This window comes from Balaenoptera musculus, chromosome X (genome assembly GCF_009873245.2).
Source record: "Balaenoptera musculus isolate JJ_BM4_2016_0621 chromosome X, mBalMus1.pri.v3, whole genome shotgun sequence".
In the NCBI taxonomy this organism is placed as follows: Eukaryota; Metazoa; Chordata; class Mammalia; order Artiodactyla; family Balaenopteridae; genus Balaenoptera; species Balaenoptera musculus.
Window position 1 is genome coordinate 49,840,993 of NC_045806.1, and position 18,682 is coordinate 49,859,674.

At 42.4% G+C, this 18,682-nt stretch overlaps 1 protein-coding gene across 1 annotated transcript in view; it reads right to left on the reverse strand.

Moving 5' to 3' along the window:
* The window catches only part of ARHGEF9 (Cdc42 guanine nucleotide exchange factor 9), a 176,299-nt gene that overhangs the window by 114,807 nt on the left and 42,810 nt on the right, over positions 1-18,682 (reverse strand). Inside the window, exon 2 of the mRNA XM_036839278.1 lies at positions 8,931-9,110. Within this exon, the coding sequence (XP_036695173.1) occupies positions 8,931-9,110 (180 nt within the window). The remainder of the gene's footprint in view (positions 1-8,930; positions 9,111-18,682) is intronic.

Genomic DNA, 18,682 nt, shown 5'->3' on the forward strand with positions numbered 1-18,682 from the left:
AAATTTCTGGCCAAAGCTCCCTATTCATATGCCTCTCCTGCCCTCTTAGCATCATTCACCTACTCTTTCACTCCTCTAAGGCAAAAGGCTCAACAAAGGTCACCTTGCAACTCAGATCTCACTGGATCTGAGTTCTAATCCTAGTCAAGGCAAGGGGAGGATAGTTTTAGGTCCCCTAACCTAAGTACTGACATGCTCAACTGATCACTCCAGTCCACCATACTCAGAGAATACCATTCTCAGTGAGGGAGTCTGGTTTCTTGCTTAAGGTCCTGGCCTACTTTGCTTTGTCCCTGTCCTATTGTAGAAGAGAAAATGTCTCTGAAAGGCAATGGTATCTATTTGTATTTAGGCCAGGAGGTATCAGACTCCATTGCTGGCTGGATCTCTAACGGGAATGGTACACACAAGGCCTGAGCCCTCAGACCCTTTGCCCTGTGGCTCATATCCTAGAGATTGGCAACCAGTCTTCATGTCCTCCAGAAATGACCACCTTGAATTAATCTGAGGGGTCAAACTCATTCTGGGAACAGAATTAAAGCAAAAAATGTCAATTCTCTCATTCAGCACTAAGGCATTCCCAAATCAAGTTCTTCAGAGAAGACTCACTTCTGAAAACCAAAAAAGAGACCCATGGGCATCTGAGTATGGTTTTTATGGTGACTCTCTAATAAGCAGGACAAGGTTCCTGGGAGGAGGCCTCTCGAGATGCCAGATACCCTCAGCCCTTGTCTACCTGGCTCAAGGATGTAGCTTTGCTAAGTGCTGGACAGTCACTTTTGTTCACAGATTAGTAAATACTGGTAAGGAGATAGTAACAGCAGTAGTAATAATAAGAAGAAAAAGATAAGAGGTTTACCCTGACTCATAATGACATCTATAATGACAGAAAAAGAAATATATACATATACAAATATATATATACACAATTATCATGATTTTCCAAAATTTCATACTTCCCAAAGAGCCTCAGAAAAAGACCTTATCTCCAAGCACTCAATCAATCATGGTCTTCCTCTCCTCAAGTCATCAAGATCACCAAGATAGTGTAGACATGGTACCAGGGAGGCCCAAACTGATCCCTAAATGAACCTAGGGGTTAGCTACACAGAGAAAAACAGACCCTAGGCCTCAGATCATAGTCTTAAACTCAGGCAGCCAACCAAATTTCCAATTCATGTTATGGATCAACAGCAAGGCCTTGGAAGGAAAGCTCCATCATGAAGAGAACAATTCAGAGTGACTTCTACTGGTGCCAGCTCTTAAATATCATCTGCCTAGTGCAAAAAGCAACATGTTTCAAGAAATTGGCTTAGACTACAACATAAGGGCTAACAGCTTTAAACAAGGAAGTAGTTTAGGCTTTGCTGACAGATGCCAGCCAGGTTCGCCAAACTCCAGGATAGTTTAATTATAGTCCTGCCTGGAGGCTGGGGGATAGACAATAGGACCCTCATGGTTGTTTTCAATTTGGGGATTCTGAGAGAGACCTACAGGGTGACCTACTTGAATATGGAGGAAATCACCTGGGTCAGGCACCAGCCAGATTTAAGGTTATCTCTGAGCTGGGTGACTCCATATTAAAAAAAAAAAAAAAATTCCCCGCCAATTAGACAAAGGATGTACTGGATAATGTCATCCAAAGTGTGTACATAGTGAGAAGCCATTAAGATGGATCATGTGAATGCAAATGAGTGTTAATAATGCCATTTGAAACTCTAGTATGAAGGAGAGAAATTTCTGTAATCCAGGGAGAAAGGTCCTCCCTGCTAATGTCATCCTCAATTCACAGATCCTGTAATGAGTCAACTCTAGTGTCACAAATAAGACTTTCTGCATAGATGTTTAAGGCTAGAGGTCTTTGTCCACCTGAAGCTTGAATGGATAAACAAGGGCTGGCACATCTGAACTCATCTCAAGAAATCAAAACACAGTTGCCATTAACCTGAAAGGGGAGGTAGGTCCTCAAGTGTTAACAGTCTTGTTAGCAGCCCATGCATACCTTTTCCTGACTGTTCTGTAGCCCAGAAAGCACAGGATTAAGATTCAGGAGGGGGTAACATCACTAAAAGTGGCAGATTAGGATGCACAAAGAATCAGGCCCTCTACTGAAACAAACTTTAGCTGGCAAAGACTGACAGACCAACTTTTTCAGAATTCTGGAATCTAATCCAAAACTTACAGGAACCAAGAAACCCTTTTATAAAAAATTTTTATTGGAGTATAGTTGATTTACAATGTTGTGTTAGTTTCAGGTGTACAGCAAAGTTCATCAGTTATACATATACATGCATCCACTCTGTTCTAGGTTCTTTTCCCATATAGGTCATTACAGAGTACTGAGTAGAGTTCCCTGTGCTATACAGTAGGTCCTTATTAGTTATCTATTTTATATATGGCAGTGTGTATATGTCAATCCCAATCTTCCAAGTTATCCCTCTTGATGCAGAAAAGAATGGCTAAAATTTGTTAAGAGAATTTTGAAGCATTTTTGCTAATTTGTCTACCATTCCTGACTCCCCAGCAGCTAAGAGAAAGGTGGCCCACATTCCTCCTGCAGGTTGCCGATGCCAAGGGACTAAAGACCTTGTTTTTAAAATGTTGTGGCTGTGTGTTTTGATCTGTTTGGTCCTTGAGGGCTAGGCACAGAGACTGGCCTTTGTCTTGTACCCTTACCCCCTAAGGCTAAAGTGGCTTTAGAGGTTGTGACTGCCTCTGTTGAAAGACTTAAAGACATATACTGCCCATGTCCACCCAGGGCAAGGGATGGTAGAAGGGGCAAGCAGCAAACGAATCCAATACCACAGGAAGGATGAGACTGAGGAAAAAGTTTCTTGGGAGAATAAAGACTTAGAAGGGCCACTGTGCATACCGAGGAAGTCAGAGTGCAACACACATGCCCTGGACCAGATGCATGCTCAGAAAAAGCCTGAACGGATTGTAGGCTTGCACTTCTGGAGGATCTGCAGGTTCCATGAAATCAGGAGAGTAGGAGAAGAAGACTAAGGCAGAGTTGTGGGCAGCCTGGATTAGTGTTGAAGGAATGCCCCAGCTCTGAGCCAACTTGCAAAGACCAGGATAGTAGTTTGTTTGTTTTGGCTCCAAGTATTTAAAAGCAATCTCTGTCAGGTCACTGGCTGACCAATGACATAATGGAACAGAGATTTCCATGACCACACATGACAAAGAATGCGGTCTTTGCAAAAAAAAACAAAAGATTTGGAAAAGTCAGTAAACAAATGGACAACTGTATCCCTCAACAAACAACAGCAACAAACTCTGGGGAAGGAGGAGAATCTTATTTCCAGAGTTATCACACTATAATATTCAAAATGCCCAGTTTTCAATAAAAAATTATAAGGCTTACAAAGAAACAGGAAATTATGGCCCATTCATAGGAAAACAGTAAACTGACAGAAACCATACCTGAAGAAGTCCAGACATTGTACTTACTAGACAAAGACTTTAAATCACCTGTCTTAAGTAAGATTCAGGAGGCCTGGGTTCAAGTCCTAGCTTTGTCACTAATTCCCTACATGAGTGAGAAAGTCACTTGCATTCTCTGAGCCTATGTTTCCTCAGGATTTATAAAATGAAGAAATTAGGATGAGCAGTGGTCACAAGCTGGGGTTACAATTTAGCCTGCTGATATGTTCAGTTTATTCTTCACAGTGTTTCTTTTAAAAATGTGAATTACTGGTCAACATTTTAAAAATATGAATAAAATCCCATTCCTGGCTTTTCTTGAAAAATCTGGAAGATCTGAGTTCACTGGACTTCCCTACTTCCTATAACCTATTCCACCAATGAGAACCATCCAAGTCACTTTTGCTCCCTTTATATAGGGCATAGATTTCCCATTTGGACACAGGCTCCCACTTAACCCTAGTACCAGACTGCTTTACTCATGTAAGTTACCGGCCTGGCCCTGTAAACATCTAAGTCAGCTACTCCTGGCCAAGATGGGTCTTTCCAGCTGTAAATCTACTGTGAGTCTAGGGTTTCATACACGTGAAAAACTTTCCCCAAGTGCAACCAAAAAGAGACACTATATAATTAAAAGCCAAGTAACACTCTGGAGCAGTGGGCTTCTCTATGAACAGTAGAGGTTTAATTTCTGTTACATCTAATCTGTACAACTGTAAGGAATGATGGTAATGACCTGATTAGCTCATCCTTTTATCTCCTGCATCCATGTAATCCAGAAACCAGGGAAATCTAGAATTTGAAGAAACAAGGAAAATACGTTCTGATGGCATCTGAGTAGGCTCTTTATTTTCTGAATAAACCCATGCCTTGTCACTCAGGCCTCACCTACCACAGACAATAGCAGGTTGTCATGTATTCTGTACAGAGCCTGCCCTCAAGTGGGCAGTAAGCTGTCCCCAGGCCATGGCCCAAAGTCAGAACAAAGGCCAGTTTTTACATGGTGATAAAAGAAATGGACCTGAATGATTTGGAGTTAGGGCCCAGCATGCGAAAAGAGGGCCACCACAGGGATGGGATTTTCTACTTAGAGACACAATCATATCCCAGCAGTCTGCTCTCAGCTCCCAGAGGGGAAACCGGCCCAGGAAAGCAGCTGAAGATGTCAACAGTTAGATGTGAGGATTAACGTTCAGCAAGCTGTAATTCACTTAACCTGACCAATTGCTGGGAAGGTAAATCAACTCCTGCATTGCTCTTGTGAAGTCATATTCCAAGTACAGAAGAAAGAGACTTTGAGAACACACACACATACATGTATATACATACAGAATGAAATTCTGAACAACAGGAGAGGCAGATATTTGACTGAATAGAAGACACATAAACCCAGCAATTTCTTGTACAGAAGCCAAAGTGGTATCACACTTCCTATTTACAGGTATCCAGCATACCTCAGGTTACAAAGGATTTTTTTACAAGACTTAATTATCCCCATTTTACAAGGAGTAAAACTGGGCTTCAAAGATGTACAGGAAGCTGCTCAAGCTGCATACTCAGCAGACTGAGGCAAGAATCTGGGTTTCTCAGATTCCACATTGGTTTTAAACCTGATTAACAACAGGTACAGCTAGCTTGAATAGAACAGCATTAAGCACCCTGGATTATCCATCCTAGGGCTGGGATGTTCACACAGCAATGAGTCTTCCAGATAGGAAATGGAGATGCTCCACTATGTCAGTGACCAATTTGGTCCAGTGATCCACAAAGGTGTCCGGTTGGTATAGAGTTAGGAGGAAAGTCTTTTCTTTGCCATTGTACTTTCGTGTTATATGCCAAATAACCTAAGGATGATATTCTCAAGGAGCTACTGAATCTTAGCTCAGGATGAGTCTGGATAAACAAGGGAACTATACAACATAGAGGTACAGCATCTCAGGAAACCACCTATCTACCTACCAATAACATCAGTACAAATGAAGATTCAATAGTTCAGTATGACTCATCGCTATGTCCTACCTAGACATTGTCAGAGCTTGAATAGATTCTAGAGAATGCTTCAGAGGTGAAGGAGAAACTAAAAGCCAATGATCATATGTCAAATGTTTGAGAGAGCCAAACTAGAACTCAGGTCTCTCATTTTCTAATATACCTAGCACTGCTTGCACAATACCATTCTACCCTCAACCAAAATCAGTGTAGAAGAATGGAAATAGTAATTCTACTTTTAAATACCTACTAGAAAAGAGCCTACATAACTTCCATCATTCAGTTCCTTGAGGAACACACAATCTTACCAGAAATGTAAACCTACACATAAATGCTCATTCATGAGAATTGAAAGGTCTAACTTGGAGTCAATTTTCACATCATTCATGCAACAGTCTAACCCCATTTCTTTTTACTGGTGACACCACAACAGCTGGCCACTAAGGTTGCATGTTACTCTCCTTTAGAGATCTGAAGACCATTCAACTATTACTTTAAAAAAAGTTTTGCAATGATCAAATGCTCATTCTGAATACAATCTGAGGCAACATGGAATGCTATCTTAGTTTCTCAAAGAATAAACACTGGTAAAATAGGATATAATATAATAGAATATTGGAGCTGGTATAATAGAATATTGGAGCTCTAACTTATGATCTAGGCTCTGTCATTAAAGCTCCTGGTCTACTGTCACAGTCCTCAGTCTAGATATTTGCTATCTGATACAGTAGCAACTAGCCACATATGGCTAATGAACACTTGGAATGTGACAAGTGTGAATTGAGATGTGTATAGAATACACATCAGATTTCAAAGACTTAGTAAAATATATTATTAAAAAATTTATAGTGATAATATATGATATTGTATCATAATATTTTAGATATATTAGGTTAAGTAAAATACATTAAATTAATTTCACTGTATCTTTTTAACTTTTTTTAGTGTGGCTACTAAAAATTTTCAAATTATATTTGAGGTTTGCATTTGTAGCTCACATTATATTTCTTTTTTAAAAAATAGTTATTTATTTATTTATTTATTTATTTTATTTGGCTGTGTGGGTCTTAGTTGAGGCATGCAGGATCTTCATTGTGGCATGTGGGATCTTTAGTTGCAGCATGAGGGCTCTTAGCTGCAGCATGTGGGATCTAATTCCATGACCAGAGATCGAACCCGGGCCCCTGAATTGGTAGCACAGAGTCTTAACCACTGGACCACCAGGGAAGTCCCTCACATTATATTTCTATTGGACTGTACTGGCCTAGGCCAAATCGTTCTCAACATCAAAGACTCTGATTTAACTAGCCTAGAGCCTGGGTTTTAGTGTTTGGGTTTTTTTTTTTTTAAGATACCCAAGTGAATTATTTCATTGTGCAGCCAGGATTGAGAACCACTAGGCCAGACTCTATAATATGCATGCCTGGCTCAGCCAGTGGTCTTCTCAAAGGTCAGCTTCAGCCCATCCAACAGGCTGCTGGGGCTGTGTGCTTGGAGAAACACTCCTCCTGGACTTGCTTGTAGGAAAATCAATGCCAGTTCATTGATATTCTGAAGCTTGGTTCTGTCATTCACCTCCTGGGGTCATTCTGCCTTGCTCAATATTTTGTCCCACCCCTTTAATTACAGTTTATTATAAAAATGACATTTCACTGTAGGTGAAATACATGCAGATTTGGGTGATTTTGTCACTGGGTGCAGTTTAATCCTTCTTTTAAAGGGGGGGCTGTCAGCCTAAGACACACAAGCTGTCTGTGTATGGCGTCTCATGTTAGTTCCAAAGGCCCATGGTTATTGATGTGTTCTTTCTAACTACCCCTGGGACCCAGTTCATCAACCAACAAAGCTGAGCTGGGACACACAGCATGTGGAGACTCTGAAGGAAGACTCCATATAGGTAGAGGAAAAAGGACTGGATATTTCATCAAGAAATTCTCAGGATAGAGGGGATAAGAGGCTATTTTGTCTACCTCCTTGCTTCTGAGCAGTGCCCTCACCTAAATTGCTCTAACTGGATAACAGTGCTTCCTACATTTGCAGCCCTCCAAGGAAGGAGGCCTCTTTCAACCACTATGACCAGCCTTGATACATAGACCTTATTGGATTTAATAAGGTGGAGGTGACGGTGGTGATGATGAGGATAATGATAATGATAAAGCAAGTTACCATTTGCTAAGTACCCACTACATGCCAAGCACTGTGTCAGATTCTTTACTCACATAGTGATCTCATTTAATCCTCATAAAAAGCCTGCTATTCCTATTTTTCAGATGAGGAAATAAGGCTCAGGAAAGATAAAAGTCTTGCCAAAAGCCATAGAGCTAGGAGGTAGTAAAGCTGAAACTGCAACTGCATCTCAGATTATCTGATTCCAAATGCCCCACTCCTTCCTTCATGTCACACTTCTATCCTTCTTATCCTGAGACTCTTCATTCTCCAAGGGCCCAAGCCACTCTGATCTTTTGTTTGGGGTCAGGACTTCAGTCTTATATTACAAAAGAAACTAACAAAAGATGATAGGCTGTGGTAAGGATGATCATAAGACATCCTGATGTGGCTTTGGTACTTGTATTGCCACAAATCTGTTTTAATGTACATTATTTAATTCACTGTGATATCCCCTGTCATGAAATAATTGCCAACACCATTTTGCATATGGGGAAAATCAGAGCTCACAATTGCCAAACAGCTGATTCTAGCTCATAACTCCAAGGACGGCCAAGAGCTGGAACACCAGGCCAGTGTTCTTTCCCCATTAGCATCCTGCCAGTGGGTGACCCAGAGGAAGTGGAAACTGCTAAGGAGCCCCTTCCCAAGAACCCCTTCTTTTAACGGCCAGGTTTTTCATGGTACAATGTCAAAGGGGCCAAGGCCTTGCCAACCCTATCAAGCTGCCTGCTTCCCACCCTGGACACATCTTAGTTCCCAGCCACCTTGCAAAAAGTAAGATTTGCAATGAGTAAACTCCAACCCCTGGGAGGGTAGGGAGCCCAGACTCTTACATTCACAGCTGTAGACAATCATAAGACAACACGCAGGGGTGTTCACACTTCCCTAAATGAGAGAAAGGAGGCAAAGGAAGCAGAAAGGAGTGGGGAGGGGAGAAAGAGGGTGGGAAGAGATCTATAAAAAGAAAGGATAAAAAAAGAGGAGGCAAGGAAAAGAAGGAAAGCAGAAAAGAGATAAGAAAGGTAAAATTTCCCAGCAATATAGAGTTAAAAGCGTCTTCAAAACCATCAAGGCAAAAAGGGAAGTGATTTGTGCAAAGTCACAGTGGGTAGAAGGTGGGAGGCAGGAGGTGGGGATTGTTAAAATAAACAGGAGAAAAAAAAGTCTCAAAACTAGAAGGGCAAAGATTAAAGGAAGCCCAGGCCCTTGGTAGGTGACCAAACACACGGGGAAAAATGTGAGGAGCCACAAGAAGGGGAAGGAGAAGGAGAACAAGGGCTGGTGAGAGGGAGGCCAGGGACAAGTAGCCAAGGAGACAGGAGAGGAGAGTGAAGGCTGACACTCACCCTCACAAAGCTGGCAGGAAACCATCCCTCCTCATCGTCGATCTGGCCCCACCACCAATCCTTGTTGGAAGCATCCAAGACTTTGATGACGTCGCCAGCCTTAAATGCCAACTCCCGGTTGGCCATGGTGACGTGATCCCATACTGCCTCAGCACTAACGATGGAATCTCCAGTGATCAGCTTAGGAGACAAAATAAGAATGTGTTCAGTCCACACATCTAGCTACCTTACTTGCCCCCCTCCCCAAATCTCTACTACTTATGGAAAAATTCACATATTAGTGATGAAGGGTAGGGTGATGGAGATGACATTGGGAGAGCAAGCTCCACTGGACCACAAGACAAATAATACTATCAACTCTCCATTAGCCAGTGGGTAGAATGACCCAGAATGTGTATATGGACTACACAGGCCTCATGATTTTATCCCTACTCAAGATCTCCTTCCCTAGAGAAGAAAAAGCTCCAATCCATCTCTCCTTGGTACTTCGAGGCAGCCCTGGATCTGGAATGGGTGGAGAGTCTGAAACCAATGGCTAAAATGAGGCTCGAGCATATTTGCTATAAATTCTCTGTGCTCCTCCCCCTTTCTTCTTCTTCTTTGGAACTGTCCAATTCAGAGTTGGTGATACGTTATTTAATCCTACTGTACCCCACCCTCAGAAGTTACAGACCACGGCATTCCTCACATATGATGGACCCCAGTCCTGCAGCCTCCTGCTCTCACCCACACATGATGCTATCCAGAGAGGTCATGTGTTCATAGGTATGAAAGAATATGGCGTTCTGTGATGCCTTGCTCCCAAGAAACTCGACATTGTCACAGATTCGTTCAGTGATTTAAACAACCACCCTGTAAGATACACAGGGAATCTTGGTTGACTTCTGCATCTGATAGATGGCAAAACTGAGCTATAAGCAAGTTAAGGGGTAAGCTCAGTTTCACTCAGCAAGGCAGGGGCTATGCACAGAGCCTAACCTTGGTCATCAGAATTTGTGGCCAGCAGGACTTGGCTCCACATAGCGCGAGGCAGACATCTATGCCACTGCCACATAAACATACACACACATATGTTCATGACACTTGTCTAAGCACAGTGATGAGGATGGGTGTGGGGGAATAGTTAGTTTCTCTCTGGCTACCATCCTGACCACTGTGTTATGTATTCTTCTTTTTCCCCCAACTGGTTCCAGCCTGTATGGGTCAATCTTTCTGGCATTTGGAGGAACAATTTCCAGAATAGAGAACATATGGCCTGTCAGGCAAAGGACTCAAACATTCCCTCCCCAGAACTGAATTGCTGAACATGTCCTCTAGAAGTCATCTTTTCCATCAGCCTACTTTGAGGAAGGACCCCAAGGCAATTATGGCTCCACAAGACCCAAGTCAAAACAATTTAAAGATAACAGAGACAGAATATGGAACATGCATCCTCTCACACAGGTCTGCCTTCCAACATACCAGCCAGAGAATAACCCTATGGTCATGATATTAATGCATAACACATCACACACAGGAAAAAACACACACACTGAGCTTTTGACTTAGTTAGGGCATTCTGTTGGTTAGCTCCTGCATGAGGCATCCTTCATCGCTCAGGGGTCTAGCCATTGTGCCTTCTATAGAAGGCATAGAGAGAGCTCCTCAGCTTGGATGTAAAAGAGATTTCAAATAGGACCTTTTATAATACCGCCTTTAAAGTACCTCATGCTTTACTGTTCACAAAGTGTTTTCACATCTACTGCATCACTTGATCCTTACTGATGAGCTGGATCTCACTATTACCCATATTTTAAAGATAAGGAAACTGAGGCTCAGAGTGGTGACCTGGTCCTTTGGCCAATCACACATGTAATAAATTATGGAGCTCAGTCTTCTGACTGTATATGCACTAATACCTATCATGCCATACTACCAATGTTTACTAATAAGCTATAATGAACTCACAGAACTCCATTCATAATATCATAAACCAGATGGCTCCATTCTTCAACCCCAAAGAAAGAGATTTGGACAGCCACCTTCAGTCACTGGTGCCCCTGACTAAGAGGAGATTCATTTATATGTTGAACTTGCTTTCTTCCAATTACACTAAAAGTCAATATCTTCTTGTTCTGGCCTCAGTGGAGAAGAAGAATTGCTGGTCACTGGCCTCAATAAAATAAGTATTTACAGAGAAGTCTCCCCTCTCCTGCCAAAGATGGGTACCAACAGGGAGCTGCTAGAGCTCGATAAGCACATACAGCCCCAACTCAGAGCACCATGAGGGCTTATAGTCTAAAGATATATCATTGACTTTTTATCAAGGGTCAAAGAGTATCTTGGCATCACTTACCAATGCTCTGCTCAGGACTATATCTGTGATGCTGTTTGAATTACCCTAGTCCCAGTTCTGGCTGATTCCACTGCCTGTACTTTTTCTACAGTGCAGTCTTCTTTTGAGGGACTCCATGCTTGGATTCTCCCAGCAGAAGTTGGCTCACTCTTGTCCCCATTTAGTCCAGTTGACCTGCCTGGGCACTCAGGTCACAAAGTCCAGCTATGCCCTGGACAAGGCCAATCCCTGGATAGGACCCAGTGGCCACAAACCAACTGGCAAGCCTGTTGTCACTGCCTACTTGGAATCAACGACAGAACTAGGCAGCACTTCAAAGATCATCACCCTTAATCCCTCATTTTATCGATCAGGTGTAATATAGCAGGAGTGACTTGCCTAAGGTCACCAGATGGCCAGCCTAGTGAACCATTTTTTCCCCAACATAACACCATAGATAGAGAAGGTGGAAAAAGAACGCTTGGATTTAAGACCTTGCTAAAGAAGGGATGATAAAGATGATAATATTAGCTAATATAGAGCACTAAGTATATGTAAGGCACTATTCTAAGCACTTTACACACATCAACTCATTTAATCCTCACAGCAACCCTTTGAGGAAATACTATTATTATCCCTATCCTACAGACGAGGAAACTGAAGCTCCGAGAGATTAAATAATTTGCTCAAATTCAAAGAGCCAATAAGTACTTAAGTCATAATTCAAATGCAGGCACAGTCTGGCTCTTATAGAGCCTCTGCTCTTATAAACTATGCTGCCTCTGAGTCTCATTTTCTTCATCTGTTAAGTGAGGATAATTCTACACCCCCACCTGATTCACAAGCTGTAAGACACTGAACCAAGAATTGACAGATGTGTGTGCAGATAATGAGAGAAGGGCAATCCAGAAGGGGCTGGTAGCTGTATAGGGCTCCTGTGTTCTCTAGTCACAAACGCAAGCAGGAATAAGGGAATGTTCTTCCCCTATCCTCTGAGATTTTTTAAATTTGGGCTGCTGGAAATTGGTTTTAAATCTCCCCTTTGTATACAGAATTTTTTAACTTGCTACAATTTTTCATAAATATGACTTTGCTCATCCATTTTCCACCCAACACTCATTGAGTGCGTTCCCACTGTGTGCAGGGATCTGCTTACTGTGATTCAGCCACAGTCCTTACCTGAAGATCAAGGGCCCTTTGGGTACCAACAGTGAATGCCCTTCAAGCAGTATGCAAAGGTGGTTAAGGGCAAGCAAACCTAGCTTCAATTCTGGGCTTTGCTACTTTAGAAAGTAGCAGTGGCAATGGGAGGTGAGGAGTACAAGAGGAGCCACATAAATAAACCAAAATGGAACTGTCAGCATGTAAGGAGTACAATATCACAAAAGCTATGGACGAGACTTTCAAGCTATACAACCCTTGGTTTCAGTTTCTTCATATGCAAAATGGGGATATTAATACCTGCCTCACAGGCAGAATTGTAGAGAAGGTGAACTGAGTTCTGGATGTATAGTGCCTCATACAGTGCCTGGTATACTCTGGCCTAGTACAAGACTTCAGAGGAAGGATCATGTGTGGCTATTGGACTCTAATAAAACAGTTTTATGGGGCACTGAAATAGGCCTTAAAGAATGGGTAGGATTGTTACAGAGTAGGGAACAAGAAAGGCATGTGAGGAAGAGTAAAGTCTCAAAGGTGAAGGCTATGGGAAATTTGATGGTAAATAGGTAGTGGAGTTTGGAAAGGGCTGGGAAGAGTGGGATTGAAGGGCAGCTAGAAAGGTGGACTGGAGACATGTTTGAAGGTATTTAGATCTCCTTTGAGGAAAAGGAGGAGGTCAAAGTTGATTTGGTAGAGGGAGTTCAATCTTAAGTGTGATCATTAAGGCATGAGGGTAAGTTATGAGGAAATGCTGGTTTTGGAGGGGGAGAAGAGACGACAAGTTTTCTCTTTAATATGCTGAATGTTGGGGGCCAGCAGGACATGCAGGTAGATTTGAAGTTCAAGAGAGATCAGGGGAGATAGTTATACAGGTTTGGGAGTCAATGGCCCAGAAGAAATTGTAGAAACCAAGGAAGTTTGCCCTGGAAGAAAGTGCTAAGAAAGAAGGCCAGAAAAGTAGGAAAATAATAATGGGAGGCAAGGAAGAGAAGAGGAGCCAGAGAAACAAACCAAAATGGAGCTGTCAGAACACACTTAGGATACCAAGGGGTGCAATCTCATAAAAATCAAGGACAAGAGTTTCGAGTAGCAGGAGCTGATCAAATTATCAAATAGTACAGAGTTACCTATAAGAGGAAGAAAGCCAAGAAAAGTCCATTTGGGAGTGGCTATATCAAGGCTTAAGTTCTTTATTTCTTGTTTATAACTGGTTTATCACCCCCCTCAAATCCCTAATTTCCCAACTATCCCAACTTCTTCATCTTGCAAGCCCAACATAAAGCCAGGAGGTGGTACTGGGTTACTCCAGCAAGGTACCCAAATAGCTCTTGGCCTTGGGACAGTGCTGATGTGACTTCTAAAATAATTTCCAATCCTCAGGGCATTTCGAGTACAGGACTAAATATAGGTTGGTTCTTGCTCAGACTTACCAGCGAGTGGGACATACAGTGTTCTGCATCCCCAAACCAAAGACACTTTTGGACATGAATAAGAAGATAAAGAGGGGGAAGAGTCATAATACTGATATAATTCTTAAAGAAGGAATGATATCCAATTTCCTTTTATCTATATTTCCCAGGAATTCTAATTTCAAATATTCTATCCCATTGTCCTACAAATAGACACATCTGTTATCAGACCCATGTGCCCTGACTTTTAACCTGGAAATATGATCACTATACCCTGTAGGCATTGGAAGTTTGATCTCTCAGGCTGGTCTCTGATCAACAATGAGGAATGTGCCTACAGTTAACTTGGAGTGTCCAGTGGGCCCTTTCAGGAGGAAGGAAAGAAGGCAAGGAAGAAGGGAGGAAGGAAGTAAAACAGGGAGAAAGAAAGGGAAGGAGGGAGGAAGAGAAACTTACACTTGTTGAAAACATATGCCAGGCATTGGGTAAGAGACTTTCTTTTGTCATCTTAGTCTCTATGGCTCTCCAAGGTAAGCATTAACATCCCCATTTTTACTGAAGATAACCTGTGCTATTACCAAGTAGCCCACAGTTACCCAGTTAGTAGGTGGTAGAGCAGATTTGAATCTCTAGTTGAGCTTATTGTATAGGTTTGTTTTCGCCAATCCCCAACGCTACCTGCCAAGATAGCAGGGAGAGAGTTCTCCCAGCTGGTTTCTCTCTCCAAGGAGACCAGCCCACCCTGTGAATGATCTAAAGCAGTAGTTCTCAATCCTCTAGAAAGCTTGTTAAAACACAGATTGCTAGGCCCCATGAGTCTCTTATTCAGTAGGTCTGAAGTGGGGCTTGAGAACTTGCATTTCAGACATGTTCCCAGGGGATGCCTACGATGCTGGTTCAGGGATCATACTTGGTGTACCACTGCCCTAGAGAATCTTTCTAGCCTAGGCTTTACCCGTGCCTATCCTGATGCCTCATTCTCCCAAGGATCCCCATGCCACCCCCACAGGTCGGGCTCCCTGCCTGTCTAGGAGGCATTCCTCAGTGGTTGGTATGTCTGAGAATGGGTATTTTGGGTCATGTAAGGAGCATTCCCAATGCCAGGCCTTGCCAACACAGAAATAAAGCCCTCACCAGTTTTCCAGAGCTGTACCACTTGCCTTCCCCTTCATATTCTTGCCCTCTAGCTGAGCAATACCACCCCCAAAATAGTTGTTTAATTAGCCTGGGTGGCTGCCAGAAATACTAGAATTTTAATGGCAAGAAGCAGAAGAGGGAAAGGTTAAAAAAAAGTGTTGTTCAGAATAGCATATGTTCCAGTTGCCATGAAAGTAGCTGAGCCAGGCCTGCCTTTTGAGAAGCTTCACAAGGGGACAAGGAGGAGTATGAAGGAGTTTTGCCTTTCTATAAGGTTTTCTCAGTTGGTACCTGCCCCCATCCTCTCAGAAGGTCCCCTCCCTCAACAGCTAGGCATGGACAAGAGCAAGAATCCTTCCTTTGTTCCCTTTAAGCACATCTAAAATAGGCTGGGATTTTATTCTCTCTCCTGAATAAACTAGATGTCCTTTTCATATGGCCTTGTAAACAGACTCTGGTTATCTTGCCCAAAGTGTTCAAGGACAACAATCTCACCCACTTCTGGAAAGGTGTAAACCAGACTGTTCTAACAACAGCGGGGAGGTACCAAAAGACTGGCTACTGGAGGAAGCTCTGCCAGTAACTCATTGAATCATCTTGGATAGGTCCATTTACCTGTCTCAGTTTCTTTATCCATCAAGTTACAGACTTGAATCAAATAGATGACTTCTCAAGTCCTTTCCAGCCCTAGCTTTCTATTGAGGGTAACACATGAGCTTTGCAGAGGACAGGAATTTCATTATTGCAGCTTATTTCTTCTCACCCATCTTTGTGCTTGACAGTATGCTTTCTTTGCTCTCTACTCAGGAAAATGAGAACTTGGCACTGACTAGTCCCTTCTTGAATATAAGTCACTCAGGCATTGTTAGTGACACATTAAAGCACAGGCCAGTCAGACTGGCTGGGAAAACTGAGGAATGGGTTTCCCACTTTAGCCCTTGACTGCCCTATTCAAAAGTCAATGGGGACATTTACTCTTTGTTCTCTCCATGTTGCTCCTCAGATAAATCATCTTTCTCATGACATCAGCTCTTAGTACCTCCGGTTCCATATTTCCCACTACCTGTTCCACATTTCTCTGGGGGCCTGCTACTGCCTCCAATAAAACATATGTAAAACTCATAATAAGGCCTCATTCCCCTCCTTCCTCATTTTTCCTATTTCTGATAACTTTTCTGGGTGTGCTGTTTCTTTCTTCTACATGTATCTCTCTCAGATATAACCTTTTATCTTCTTTTTCAATGCCTTATTCTAGGTCTGGCCCTTATCACCTCAAGTTGCCTCCCAACTGGCCTTCCTGCTACTCACAGGTCTCTTTCCTCCTCAAGCTACTCAATAATTGTACTTCTCAAAACTTCTTTGCTGGTGCCACTATCCATGCTCAAGAAGCCTCAATAACTCTCTACTGTCAATCTCTCAAAGTTCTCCTTAATCTAGCCCCATCTATGGATCCAATCCTTGTCTTGAATCTGGCAGGGACCTTCCACTCTAGTCAAACTGAGTCTCTTGCAGGCAGATAGCTCCTACCTCTGTGCCTCTGATTCAGCCATTCCTTTGGCCATGGTTAAGTGTAGGGACACTGGAGCTATGCTGCTTCTTCCTTGCCGTAGGATCTTGGCCCACCTGCTCCTTAATCCTGTCCCTGATGACTCCAGCCTGTATTTTCTCTCCCTTGACTCTTTCACTAATTTCTACCTAGGATAAGAAGAAGATATTAGACAATGTGGAGTTATTCAAGTTATCAACCAGGGTGTTATTCTCCAGAGTGTACACTTGTGAACAGTAAATCTAAAACATCTGCATAATTTATAATGAACAACATTGATTTTAGCCTCTAAAGTTCTATGACCAGAGCCCTAAAACCAGGCAAGCTCAGAGGAAGAACACAGCAACAAAGTGAGCATTTCTGTTCAGGTTGCAGAATATTCTATGGGGCCAAAGAAATTGTTTGCATAACATGTACCAGGTGGCCTATAGGCCAATACATTGCTGGTAGGATGTATGACCAGGCGGCTTCTGGGGTGGGCTGGTTTTTGCTGAAGATCTTCGCAGATGCTCAGTGGTCATCAGGGAAAGAAGAAGAGATGTCAGGTAAGAAAAAACAACATGAATTAAAAAAAAAAATCATAAGGATTGCTTTTTTTTTTCCCTATGGCTTTATAGTTCACATTTAGCTAGTTTCAGCTTTAATCAGGGTATTGCTATCACCCATAACTAAATAATTTCATTTCTGAGCAGAATAATTAATGCATTTAAGTGATGATGGCTCTAAATGTACTGAAAGGAAGTATGCAAATACTGTCACTTTTCATGATATGATCATCTTTTTCCTAGTTTGGGCATGTGATTTGTGAGTCATTAGGCATTGGTTTTCTTCAATATCCCATTGTACCATCCATTTTTCATTTTAATAAAATGAAGGTTGGCTTCAGCCACACCTGGGAGACACGAAACCCAGCTAGGCTGGCTTGATTTGAAAGGTGATCGTAGATGCAGGTCGCTCAGCAAGAGCAAGACAGACCACCTCATCCAGAGGCCAATATGTCACAAGCCAACTCACACCTGTCAGCCCCTAAAAGCTTGGGAAACCCAGGCAAGCATCTTAAGATATGAAGCCATCCAGGACATTTTCTCATTCATCACAGACTAATAACAAAGGATAACACCTCTTTCTAAACCTCTTCCAAAAGAAGTTACAAAGTGATCTCAGCTATAACGGTGACCAAACATATGAGGTAAGGGAAGTTGCTTGTTTGGTGTAGACCTTAGCAATGGACTTTTCTGGTATGAAACTTCAGCCACTAGCTCAACCTAATGGGCCCAGGGTTTCTGAAGTAAGACCCAGCTGCTGCCCCAAAGTTCATGATGTTAAGAGTTTGGTCTTGTTGAAGGAATAAGTCCTTTAGAGAAAATGCAGCCAACTGGGCCAAGTATTGCACAGATCAGAGAGAAGAAATGTTTCCAGACCACCAACCATGATACTGTTGGCTGGAGAAGTCTCCCATACCAGAATAGTTCTCAACCTGATAAGCATCAGCTTGCACCTTCAAAGCATCTTGGGAATAAAAGTTACTGTCAAGCTGTTTTGGATTTTTTTGGTACTATTCAGGTGCCTCTGATTCATTACACCAGTTTCTTGATTTGTGGTCCCCAGACCCTCTGCTCAGAATCACCACAGCATTTTTAACAAGCAGCCCAAGTGATTCTAAATCATATATCATACTGAGACCAAGAGTCTTTTAAACTTTCTAGAGCCAGAGTTTGAAGTACAAGAATTTCCTGTTACTGCACTGGACCATTCAGAAGAAACCAGAATCTCTGAAACTCTGTCTCCTGGCTTCTCCTTCTTGTGTCAGCTTCCAGGCAGGCTAAGGAATTATAATAGTTTGTCTAGGAGGATTTTCCCAGTCTGCTTCAAGAGACTACCTGCACCTGCACACCCACTCCCACTCCCATCCTGACCTTCAACACTGAGGCCCCCAATGGCCCTAATGGAAAATACTTGCAGCATCTCTCTACACTACAATCTAGAAACAATTTCTTAGAGCTGTGTTCAATCTACCCAAGTCAGCTCCCAATATTTTAAGAGACAAATTATTAGCAAAAAAAAATTGACTCAGCAATGCTCTCTCCATGAGTTGAGTCAGAAGCAATTCATCCCAAGCTGGAGGTTACTCTGACCCCAGTCTGTCTCTGCCTTGAACCAGACTGGGCCTTATCTCCAAAATATT